Source organism: Astatotilapia calliptera, chromosome 19 (genome assembly GCF_964374335.1).
Source record: "Astatotilapia calliptera chromosome 19, fAstCal68.1, whole genome shotgun sequence".
NCBI classification, from domain to species: Eukaryota; Metazoa; Chordata; class Actinopteri; order Cichliformes; family Cichlidae; genus Astatotilapia; species Astatotilapia calliptera.
Genome location: NC_137440.1, coordinates 24099593 through 24111869, shown reverse-complemented (window position 1 = coordinate 24111869; position 12277 = coordinate 24099593). Strand labels below are relative to the sequence as shown.

General features: G+C 37.8%; 2 protein-coding genes across 3 annotated transcripts in view; both read left to right on the top strand.

Annotated features, from left to right (window-relative positions):
- Window positions 1-293: 293 nt before the first annotated feature.
- LOC113012209 (E3 ubiquitin ligase TRAF3IP2-like) lies at window positions 294-4779 on the top strand. Of its 2 annotated transcripts, XM_026152265.2 has the most exons (10): window positions 294-340; window positions 481-883; window positions 954-1090; window positions 1720-1816; window positions 1941-2131; window positions 2774-2862; window positions 2943-3011; window positions 3434-3538; window positions 4254-4328; window positions 4419-4779. In XM_026152265.2, exons 2-10 carry the CDS (start codon window positions 504-506, stop codon window positions 4587-4589), a joined length of 1314 nt encoding a protein of 437 aa, XP_026008050.2. In that variant the 5' UTR covers window positions 294-340; window positions 481-503; the 3' UTR covers window positions 4590-4779. The 2 variants fall into 2 exon arrangements, with proteins under 2 accessions (XP_026008050.2, XP_080149908.1); XM_080293782.1 differs by lacking the exon at window positions 294-340 and having other exon boundaries at window positions 743-883; window positions 1785-1816.
- Window positions 4780-6164: 1385 nt separating this feature from the next.
- The window catches only part of LOC113012701 (uncharacterized), a 29914-nt gene continuing 23801 nt past the window's right edge, over window positions 6165-12277 (top strand). The window contains exons 1-13 of the mRNA XM_080293699.1: window positions 6165-6613; window positions 8506-8712; window positions 8804-8887; window positions 8963-9067; window positions 9155-9310; window positions 9510-9653; window positions 9783-9926; window positions 10254-10397; window positions 10504-10623; window positions 10747-10866; window positions 10950-10994; window positions 11078-11125; window positions 11229-11255. Of these exons, the coding sequence (XP_080149825.1) occupies window positions 6604-6613; window positions 8506-8712; window positions 8804-8887; window positions 8963-9067; window positions 9155-9310; window positions 9510-9653; window positions 9783-9926; window positions 10254-10397; window positions 10504-10623; window positions 10747-10866; window positions 10950-10994; window positions 11078-11125; window positions 11229-11255 (1354 nt within the window). The 5' untranslated portion in view covers window positions 6165-6603. The remainder of the gene's footprint in view (window positions 6614-8505; window positions 8713-8803; window positions 8888-8962; window positions 9068-9154; window positions 9311-9509; window positions 9654-9782; window positions 9927-10253; window positions 10398-10503; window positions 10624-10746; window positions 10867-10949; window positions 10995-11077; window positions 11126-11228; window positions 11256-12277) is intronic.

Sequence of the window (12277 nt, the reverse complement as noted above, 5' to 3'; positions counted from 1 at the left end):
ATCGGATACATGTATGCCCTGAAGCCAAATATCAATCAGATGCATAACCTAAGCCTGTTTTATCCCACGCTTTGTTTTTTTGTTTTTTTAAAGTTCTAATGTGGACTGCTTATAAAAAAACAGTTTCACAATTAAAAAAAAAGAGTTTAAAAACAACTAAATTCCTTACTCATGCAGGCTTTCCTGTCCAATCTGGCACAGGCATACAGACTGCATTCTTGGCTCTGATTGGACGCGCAAAGGCGTGAGATATTTGCATATAGTAGGTTCCAGTGCAAGTCTGTGCATCCACAGGAGTCCTGAAACCAGACTTTTAACAGGAGGGTGATGCCTCTCTCTGGTACTTAACCATAGACATGTTTATGAGCATGAACTTTCGTGTTGTTGTTTTTAATACCTGCAAGTAAATTAAGCTCGATCTATTGATTTTAACACAAGGAAATGTTTGTTTTACACATCATCTAATTTGATGTGGTACAGGATGTGTCTCAAGCTGAGATAAAATGGAGAAATCTGGAAAGGAGCCAAAGCTAGAAAACAGCTTTCAACTTATGAACGCTGGAGTAAGAGAAAATGAAATGGATCGACCGAGATGCTGCATGAATGCAGATTATTTCTACCGAAGCCCAAACAGATGCAGAGAAATGAATCAAGAGTTTTGCGAGCAGAAACTTCATTTTATGCAGCATGTGGAGATGATCCAACCCAGAGTACCAGAAGATGGAAGAGAAATATCTTCCAGGATGAATCTACATCATCAGTCTTCTGATGACTGCTTTTCTCAAGGAGCGATGCCGAATGGCACAAAAAGAGAGTGCGGCTGCTGGGAATGTGGAGCAAAGCGTTGTGGAACAACTGAGCCTGCAAATGGAAACACAGCGAGGTAACCATGTTACACTTTTAGGGAGTAAAATACCAGCACACATTTGATTAGTTAAAGCATTCATTTTCAGAGGGGAGGATGAATGCGACGCTCAACCTCAGAGTGATTTAGAAGAGGAACTCGAGGCTCCTTTGCCGCTGAAAGATGACAACGAGTGGCAACACTGTACTCCCTTTTTACTTCCCCACCACGACGTGCATAGCTGCGGTAAGGAAAGCAGTTCTGTGATCTGTTGTGATTCTTTTATTTGTGTAATTAGATAAAAGAAACCTTGAAAGAGGCTGTGAATACTCTGTATGTTTGTAATACATATAGCTATGACACACCTGTAGGGTAACACTTCATAATGTGGCCTGCGACTAAGAGCACTGTTCCCCTGTAATGAAATGGAGTTTTAACGTATTTAATTTGAAATTACCAACATATACTTAAAGGTAAGTACACTAGAATAAGGGGCTAGCAAGTATGCTGTACTTCGGGGCATGTGGCTGTATTATGGAATGACTTAACCTTGCCTAACTTCTGAGTACTTTACAGGAAAGGTGTCAAACTTTATGCAGTAAGTAATTTTAAGTACAATGCAGGTAAAGTAAAGCAATTGAAAAATAGAAAAAACAGAAAAATGTAAAAGAAGTTTTAAATATTAGGATGAAACCTGTTGTGAATTTAAGGGTTGTGATTAGTATTTACTGTTTGAGGTAAAGAAAAAAGATGCTTATTTACTCTTGATTTTGAAAAAACTGCTTTTACTGAAACACTTTCAACAGACACTCCCATAGAAATGTTTAAACTGTACACAATGACCTTCGTCATATTATGAACTTAATACTCTGCAGGAGAATGGCTGTGTAATCTCAACCGATACCATCCTCAGTCACGTCACCTCTCTGCTCCTTTCCAGCACTGGACACCTCGGAATCAACCCCAAAATGGGTAAACACAGCTGACGATGTATTCAGAAAACAACATTTTTTACATGTATGGTATATTGATAAAGGTTGGCAAGATTATGTGAAAGATGTTGGTCTTCGTATATTTTTCTTTCTTGCTGCTTCAGGCTCCAGTTTCATGACCACTTTAAGAATAACATCATGGGAAGTGTCTCAGTTAACGTCCCTCACTTCTCACTTCCCACTGTGGAGGATGTTTCACGGGTCAGCATGCTGAATGTGGGCTCAGCAGGAGCAGAGGAGTCCGCTTCACATCCACACGGGAAAAGGAAGGGCATCCGTTTGCCCGATGAGTGCCGTGAGTCACTTTTTTTGGCACTTTATTGTCTCTGTAACAAGGAATGCACATTTAAGTGTTAACGGAACAGATTAATTAGTATCTTAGAGACATTTCGTCGCTAGCGCAGAAACTATCTACTTAGCACGTAAACTGAAGTAATATTTATTTGTATTGTCTTTATAGATTCACATTTAAAATAAAAAGCAAGCTCAAAATATTGTAAGAAAGCTAGCTTTAGGCTATATTTTTGATTAATTTTTCAAATTTATAATATAGGAATGAGTTACTTAGAATAATGATGAAGATATTTTTGCTGACCACATTTTTTATATACATTTTTTTTTTGTTTATTTTTAGAAATCGGTGACCCAAACCCAGTGGTAGCTTAATTATTTTCTCAAAATGTAATTTGATACCAAAGGCAGTCAGGATAAAGGTACTTCACCTATCTGATCATTTTTATTTGCTGCTGTTTCTTCTTTTTTGAAACGTTTTAAGTCACAGTTTGGCTTTGAACACTTGCACTAAATGAAGCATCAACAGCCAAACCAGTATGTAACAGTATAGCAGAAAATACAAGTACGCTTATATTAAGCTGACACTGAACATAAAGCTTTAAGATTCTGATTGTTTGGGTTTTATTATCTTGCCTCTTCTCAGGAAACGTTTTCATCACTTACTCTTCGGACGTGTCCTCAGAGATGGTCCCCTTTGTGGATTTCCTCACAAAGCAAGGTTTTCGACCGGCTGTAAGTTTCCACCCTGTGTACACTATCATTCTGTAATATCATTAAACACTTTGCTCACAGCACTAACCTAAATTTCACAGATTGACTTATATGACAGCTCCATTAGATGTATGGACGTCAACAAGTGGACAGACAGTTACCTTAAAGATGTAAGTAATTATGAGAATTGTGTGCGAAGTTATATTGTTACCATAAATTGCTGCAAGTATCTCTACAAGTCTACCTTTTTAATACTCCTTACTAGGCTACACTATTATTTGCACAGGTCTTGTAACATATGTTTTTCTATCTTATTTTTAAACTATGACTCTAGCTTGATAGTAAGTCTGCTTTCTGTTAGTGTTTATGTAGTTATGTGGTTGTGTGAGCTCCGGAGAATCTCAGATTCCCCCTGGGATTAATAAAGTACCCATCATCAAGATCAGCAAGTGTGTTACCCTCTATAACAGATAAAATGATATTTCATATTCCATGTTTTTGCTGTATCTGTGTTTATTTCAAGTTACTTTTGTATGAACACTGTCTTTTTATTCAGTGTCTGAAATTTCTGTCTGTTTTTTTTTTTTAACAGCCGTTAACCCTTATTATTATCGCCATCAGTCCAAAGTACAAGGAGGATATTGAAGGACCTGCAGTTGACAGCCATGGTCTACACACCAGATATATCCACTCAATAGTGAGGATAAATCAGCAATGGAGGAAATACTCAAATACTGTATTTTAGCAGAGGAGTTAATTCTACACTGAATTAGAAAATGCTATTAAAATATTAGAGTTGTGATACTGCGCAAAAGTCTTGAGCCACCCTTAAATTATTTCATTTAATTTCTTTAGAGGGCCTTGAGCAATAATTCTCCAGGCTTTCTGAATGGCTTTTTTCTTTGGACATTCAAGCATAAAAATGCATTTAACTTGAAGGATGAACCAGCGTTATGTCTACACACGACAGAGAGCTTAGCAAAGAAACAATTTAAAATTGTATCTTTAGACACTTTGTTACAAACACTATGTCAAAACATAAGGACTAGGCTTAAAAACAGATCTATAGCAGACTCAAGGATTTATAATCCTTATATACATAAAAAAAAAAACGTTTTCACGTTTCAATGAATTGCTGCAGCAATTTCCAGTCGTCCTAGCAAAATATAAATAAATGGAGCTGACTCCAGACTTTTTCCACAGTATTGTTATTTAGAAGTGTTCAGTATGTAAAAGAACATTTATTCATTTTTTTCTTAACAGTAAGTTTTATGATTAAGTTCTTCATTCCTTTAATGTTTATTAATGTTTATGAACACAAAAAAATAATGTCATATTTCTTTACATAAATAATATGCAATAATGCTGACAGGTAAACTTAGAGTATTTTATTGTATATTTAATTTTGCCAGATGCAGAATGAGTTCATCCAGCAGGGGAGCTTGAATTTTAGATTCATCCCGGTTCTCTTCCTTTGTGCATCCCAGGTCAGAAAACATTTCCCATATTTATCCCTTTGCATTTATCTTATCTTTATTATATATATATTTTTTAAAAACTGTGGAAAATCTCGACAGAAACATGTCCCAAGCTGGCTCCAGAATACTCGCGTGTACCGCTGGCCGCAGGACACTGAGGATTTGTTACTGCGACTGCTGAGGGAGGAGAGATACGTGGCTCCTCCTGTACCTGTGGAGCTCAGCTTATTCATCAGGCCTGTTACCATGAGCGACGCAGCTACACTGTAAACAAACAAACTGGTGTTCGGGCATGTGTCTGGGTTTAATGTTTCTGCTTTAAAAGCTACATTTTGCAGTAAGTTTATTTTACAAATCCACAGTTTGATCCAGTTTAAGTTGAGATATAAGCTCATGTTCCAAGTTCTATTTTATGTTAAGTGCTGTTTTTCAGATGACTCAATAAAGTTTTTTCCATGTATTTAGACACATTTCTCTGGTACATTTACTATGTAAACATACGCAGAATATATTATATAATAACTCTGAATGGCATTCCTACCAATGGTGTGGCTTATTTGCACAGGTGTCACCTTTTGGAGGTATTGGCCTGTGGGAGACTTTCTTGGAACCACCCACATACTTGTAAATGTCCAGATTACCTTCTCTCTCTTTGCAGCATCCCCCCCTCCCCCTCCTTCTCATTATTCACTCCACAGCAGTGTTTGCTAATCACAGTGTTATACACAGCGCTTTTGTTGCTATTATTTTTAATATTTTCATGGTTGTTTATCATGAAAGCAATGTTCTTAGTTTAGCATCAGGATTAAGAGGGTGGCCTTTTTGTTGTTGTTGTGGTTTGGATTGGATTGCTCTTTTTACTGTGTGAAACTATCTAACTTTAATGAAATTATATTAAGACTGGCCAAACCGACCAATCTAAAATATATTTGAATAAAACAGAACAGACTTTATCCAGAACTTTGGGGTGCAAATCAGTCACCCTCCATCACTTTAGCTGCTACTCGGGTTTTTCAGATGTCCAATGTCAGTGGGATTTTCATTGTGGTGGTTTTTTCTCAGATGGAAAACATACTTAAAGTCATATCAATCATTTTGTCAGTATTTTATACAAAATGTCAATGCTAGCAGAGACCACTGAATTTAAGTAACTACCGATGATTAATTTATTATGTTCATGTGAAAAAAAACCAATACTGGAAATAGGAATTTTAAATAAGAAATGAACTTTAAGCTCTGTTGCCTTGAAGACACAAACCATGGATCCCGCGTTGCAGGTATTAAAATAAATTAAAATAAAAACCTGAACAACTGGAAGAAGCAGTTATGGAAAAGATTTAGGCCACCGGGGGGGAAACAATTCTGACTTCTTTTTTCTTTCGATGGCCCTAATCCTTTTCCATAAGCAGTTGCAGTTTTGGCTCCTGTTAACTTTTGTCAAACCAGGATCAGGCTACATTTATCCATGATTCCTATTAATGACCTCTTGCAGAAAAACATGCACTTATGGACCTTTTTATGGACTTTTTTTTAATCAACTAGTACTAGTTCTGAAATTACTCAAAAGAAGCTGTTTTAACCTAACTTGAAGGTAGAAGGGGGGGATTTGAAGGTAGTTTTCATCTGAATTGCCATTAATCGTGGGCCTGTGATTTGTTTTTAGTGGACAGAGTGCTGCAGCAGCCAGTAGGGGTGCTCAATTCAGCCAGCTGATCTTGCACACCCTTGAACGTCCAAAAAAGGTCTGCCAGAGCGGCTGGTGAGCAGAGCTCCAGCTAAGAATAACCTGTATTTTCTGGGCGGATAGAGTTACCTTGCAGCCTTCCTGCTCTCTGCACTGGCCTATACCCATGTGAGCCCCCAGAAACACTGGGTGAGATATTGTGCATTTCCCCTCACCCTGCCCAGCCCTGTGCTTAGCTTGGCTGATTCTTCCCCTGTGTCGCTTTACTTTGCCCCACTGTCCCCAGACCCCCTTTTTTAATGCTGCCTCACAGGCAGCTCCAAATTCCCCAACATATGTAGGCTTTCAATTCATGCTTAATTTTCCATTTTCTACTTTTTAAAACCTTGGACAAGTTCCACCTGTGGATGTTATGGGTAAGAAGACAAGGCTGTGACGGTCCAAGTGACAATGGAATAATTTACCACCTGGGACACTTTTTTTTTTTCCTGAGAAAGTGGATTCAAACTGGATTTACTGGAGCCGTCACCAGTTAATTCTTCATGAGGAGGCTTTGTCTCCAATTTAAAGTATCCTACCTGAGATAGTCTACACGTCACAATGGCTGAAGGTAGGGTTGTTACACCTGGGTCTTCAAGCACAACTGTTCAAATAAAACCTTTACTACAGCACAAAAATCCACAGTAATAAATTCTGCATAACAAATAAACGGCAGTGTTTTGATAAGTTGTGTCCTCTGACGATGATGTGTCGAAAGTTGGTTGCTATAAATATAAGCTATCAAGTCACCAGAGTATTCGCATTGCTCTCCTGTGACAGACTGCAGCTGCAGCTGACCTCAGCCAGGGTGGTAGACCTCAAGCACGTCAAAAGGAATATACATAAATAAATAAAAGTGTGAAAAAACACCTGCAAGTCCTGCATTCACAGTACTGTGTAAATGTAAGACACTCTTAGATCATGCTTAAATGTGCAAAAGTGGTGTTAGTGGAGGAAAAAAATCGTCTTCGTCTGATATATTAATGCAGAAGACTGCTGCTACTGATCCACCAGTGTCTATAAAGAGCATTTCCTTGTGACACTGTAGACCTGCTTTTCACTTATATATGTACAGTTTCTTATTGCAGTCAGCAAGTTTAGACAAGTGTTCCCTATTCTGTATGCCTTTGTGCTACTCTTTGAATCGTTAGCCGTTATTGTAAAGGCATCAAAAGCACTGTAGAAAGCTGATAACAATAAATAACCTGTAAAGCTTTATAATGCGCTCCAGCACATAGTCTTTTCTTATGAAGTGTATAGTGCATATTGGCTACTCTGTAAACAAAGCCAATGCTCATAATTACTTAATGTTATTACTTCAGTTATCACCAGTTTTAAAAAGCACATTTTAAGATCGAATGTTTTTGGGTTTGGGGTTTTTTAACAGCGAGTGAACTTGTTGTGTTTTCACAAAAAATGTAATAACACGATAGTTACTTAGAAAAATTGCACAGCTCTAAACGATGCTGTTGATTGAAGAGTTGAGTTTGCGTTTGAGAGGTTTTTTTCCCCCGTGTCCTACACGCTGGAAGCAAGTCGTCATGCATCGAACATTTTCAGAGTTCATTCAACTTGGACCTTGAGTGAAGGTCTCCCTGACGCCTGACATTACAGTAAATCAGTACAGATAATCTTACACTCTGTGCACAGCATTTAATGATGATAACACTGTTACTAAATGCTGCCTTGGGCATTTTTCACTGTGCTAAGCCAGTCTAAAGTGTGTCAGTACATTTGGAAAATGTCACTGCTAAAATTGGAGTGCCCTATCACACCATGACTTTTCTGATGACGTTTAACATTTCAGATTAATATAAATAATAAGGAAATAAAGAGACAGTATAGGGTCATGGTAAAGATGAAAAATTATATATATACAACTAATAATGCACTATGTGCGCAAAATGTCTTCCTGTCATGGTTTGTCTTCATTGTGTAGATGAAAAGACTTGAAAGGTTTAAGAAAATGGGCTTTTATTAAGACGCCAGGGCAAAATCATTGTTACGATAGTGAAATTACTGAAAGATGGCGATAATATGACCGAAAAAGACTTACGCAACAATTGACAGATCTGATAAAACATACATAGTTTGCACACTTTGTAACAGAGGAACAAAACACGGAGAAACACTTTCACTGTTATTAGGAGACATACAGAGATTTCACAGCTAAAAGTGTAATGTCAGCTCCCTCTGGTGGACAAACTATGCAAGTGTGCAAGTTCTTGCTACCAATCACTCATTATAGACAACAATAAATATGTGTACAAGCAGACATTTAATTGTTTTATCAGTTCTGATCCATATAGGTTTTGCACATGATCTGCAGTGGATATTTATAAAGAACTGAAACCCTTGTGGTTACTTTAGCAGTGCAAGAATATCAAACATTACAAGCACAAGAACAAAAGCAGAAAGAATTTGTCAGACTAACTTTTGTCTATTTATGTCTTCCACATATAGTAGCCAAATCAGCCTCCCACGCTGCAGCCACTGGGTCCAGTGACGGAGCAGCAGCGCCACAGACGAGCTCTCTCAGATCCAAAGGTCTGGGGCTGCTCAACAAGGTGAAAATGTCTGTTGAGCTGCTGATTGCCCTTGCTGCTCTCCTGTCCTGGCTGGTTGTAGGTGTGGTGATGTTTGACTTTGTTGAGTACAAAGCAGTCCCCGGTAAGCCACAAAATCTAAAAGTGTATGTCCCCAAGTCTTTTAAGCCATCAGTTATGCAGAATCTGACCAACATGTTTGCTATCATCGTTAGACATCCAGCAGATCATAACGGACCCTGTCCAGGCCGTGAACGACGCCACTGATGAGTTATCCAGTCTGCTCAATAAGTTTCAAGGTAGTGGGGAATTTATCTTGGCACAGTTTTTATTTGTGTAAGCTCTCTAATGCATGACTTGCTGTACTTTTGCAGAATGCGCACCGGATTTAAGTGACCCCATGTCAGCTGCCAGATACGCAGCCGAGGAAATATCAGAAGCAAAAGATGGGTTTGTTCGATATTTGTCAGATGAAGAAGGTATGACCGCTCACTCCTACCAACACAAGCAAAAAAACAAAAACAAAGACTGCTTAATAAGTACAGAATAATCTTCTGAAACCACAGGGAACTTCTACCTCAGCTACATTGACCCTGTGGTCATTGGTAGACAAGCTTTCCATTCAACGAATGACTTCATAGGTGGAGCACTGGGTTCCTTCAGGGACACACTGTGTGCTGTTGTGGATACATCACTGGAAACCATAGAAGATATTAAAAAAGGTATGTAATTTATACTTGAATCCTTTTTCTACTCAAGACTGTTTTTCTCTTGTTTCACATACAGTTAATGAATGAATAAATCTGTCTTTTTTTTAAATACTTGAACTAAACTTTAACTCCCTTGCTGGTTTGTAACATTATTAATTAATGCAGAATGTACTTACAAATGCACTTACTTTGCTATTTCTTTTCCATTCAGGAAAAACTGATCTTGGCTATATTGACCCTGTAATGATAGGCAGAGGTGTCTTTAATGCTACTAATGAGTTCATGTGTGGAGTGGCGAGCTACATCCAGGATGTGCTCTGTTCCATACTGGACACTACACTGAATGTAGTGAAAGGTATTTGCGCTCTCTCGTTTAACCCATAACCTCTTAAAAACAACATAAAAGAATATCTATCTAACACAATTTAGAGAGTTTGCTTTGCGTACTTTCTGTCCGTATTCATTTCCTGTTTGTGTTTCTCAGGAACCGTCGACATTAGCTTCATGGACCCTGTGGTAATAGGAAGAAATATATTCCACGTCACAAATGACACAGTGAGTGGAATATTTGGCTACATCCAGGACGTGCTCTGTGCCATCGTAGACATGATACTGGATGTATTCAAAGGTATTCAGTGCCTCCATATTGTCTCATTTGTGATGTTTGTGGCTTAATATTTACAGTACATCTTATATTCTGTATATACTGCTTATGCATTTTACAGACTTTATTAGGAATGTATTTTTAGATCAACAGTAACTCTTTTTAGCTTGTTATGGATGTTGTCCACTAAACAAAAACTTATATAACTTATCTAACTTTGACAATGCATGCTTTTATAAGGAAAATGTTGGCCTTAAACACATTTTTCTAATGTCTGTGTAACTGTCAAGTACATGTATGTTTAATGAAGTACTTTACTGCACCTTTGACCTGAGTGTGTGTTGTCCTCAGGAACCACTGACATTAGCTTCATTGACCCCGTGGTTATTGGCAGAAATGCCTTCAGTGTTACTAATGACTTTGTGAGTGGACTATTTGGCTACATCCAGGGCGTGCTCTGCGCAGTCTTGGATGTCATACTGGACACGCTAAAAGGTACACAGTCTGCCAAGACATCACCTGATACAATGCACACACTGCAGGTTTCCCAGACTTCACGAAGGATTGTTTTATTTTCTCTATTATTTTCTCTGTTGGTTAGATATCCAGCATACCTTGGGATTTAGCCCCGTGTCAGTTTTTAAGTCAGCAGTAGAAATCACCAAAGAGCAGACAAACCTGCTTGCGAGCTACATCTCCTCAACACTGATTGGTGAACAAGGTCTGTTTTAGCCTACGTCATTATCAGAAAATTGGTTACATGTTATCCTTACGGCAGCTAAGCTGATTTTCTAAATAAAGACAAAGCAGCTTTTATTCACTGTCTGGTGTTTTTCATTTTCAGGAATCATGCCTGAAGTGTCCATTGACCCAATGAAAGTTGTTGAAGATGCTGTGTCAGAGCTCACAGACAAGAAGGATTTGCTCTTAGCTTACATGTCAAGCATGATTGTTGGTGATCAGGGTATGGCTATTAGTATTAGATGTTCAGTACTATTAATTAGGAAATATTAAAAATCCATCTGCTAAATATTTTCTATGTTTCAGGGGAACCTGTCACCACCCCAGGTGTAAATGTAGTAACAGAAAAAGGTTTCTGCTTTAATCCACTCAGAAATATTCTGATAAACATTTATGATTGGCAGGTTTTCACAAAATGTCTTTGTTTCTTTTAGATGAAGCTGTACCTTCCCCATCTGATATCAATTTAGTAAGAAGGAAAGGTAATGACAGTATTTCTTCTGTTTTCCATTGCAGTAATACAGAAAAGGAAATATTACATTAAAAAAAAAGAAGCTAAGTGTCTTTTTCCATGTGTTAATACAGGGAAATTTCTGCCTCCATTTGAAAAAGGTAAGAAAATATCTTCGTTAAAGACATTTAAAATGTGCTTTTAAACTTGCGCAATGTGTGTTGCAAGCAACTAGACTGCATAGATTTTTTGATTTTTGTTTGTTTCTTGCATGTTTGTACAGACTTGTGTTTTTCAAGGGACATTATTCAATCTGTTTTCAAGTCTGCCTCATGGTATGCCTTACTGTTCAGTGTAACCCTGAAGATCTATGAAACTGCGTGCCACTGTGTTTGAAAAATACTCGATTTGTACTCATTACATTATAGCATGGACAAACATGCATCATATCTGTTCTTCATTCTGTTATTCTAATTGTCATTAAGCTGCTACATTGTTATGGATTGGTTTACTTCATTCCTCCCTTTCTTTGTCACACTGACCATTTGTTGTAATATTTTACAGAACTTCGCAGTGATATGTCTTGACTCAGTCATCATGTTTTTCTGTGTAACATTGTGCATGACCATGTGTGTCCTTCAGACTTGCATTCCTTTGTTGCTCTTTCTCGCATTTTTTGTGCCACTGACTGGTTGCCTCCTGTTTTTGACCATTTACACTGTTGTCATATGTATATCCTTGGATCGTCCGGACTGGATTGCATGTGTTTTTGTATACTTTTTACCTGTGCATGTAACTATTAAACACACCACATGTTGCAAAGATAGCATTCACAATACTTTTACACTGTATTTACCATTGTAGCCAGTTTTGATACATCATGTTCCTTTGGTCCTGTGGTTTTATATAAACGATTTGATCCAGCCAGCTCCTTCATTAAGATCATCACGGCACTGTAGCCTAATTTGATCAAGTACTCTGCTGTAATGAGTGGCTAAACATATAGCTCAGCTGCAGTTTGTACCAGCTACTTCAGGAAGTTACAAGGCATTTAAAAAACACTTTAAAAGAAGCTAAATAGAAAAGAAACGAGATATAAAATAATTCCTGCTTCAATTTATGAAGCAATTTTAAAAATCCACTAACTGCAATCTGTGGTGTATTCATGCTGTAATGTTGCTAT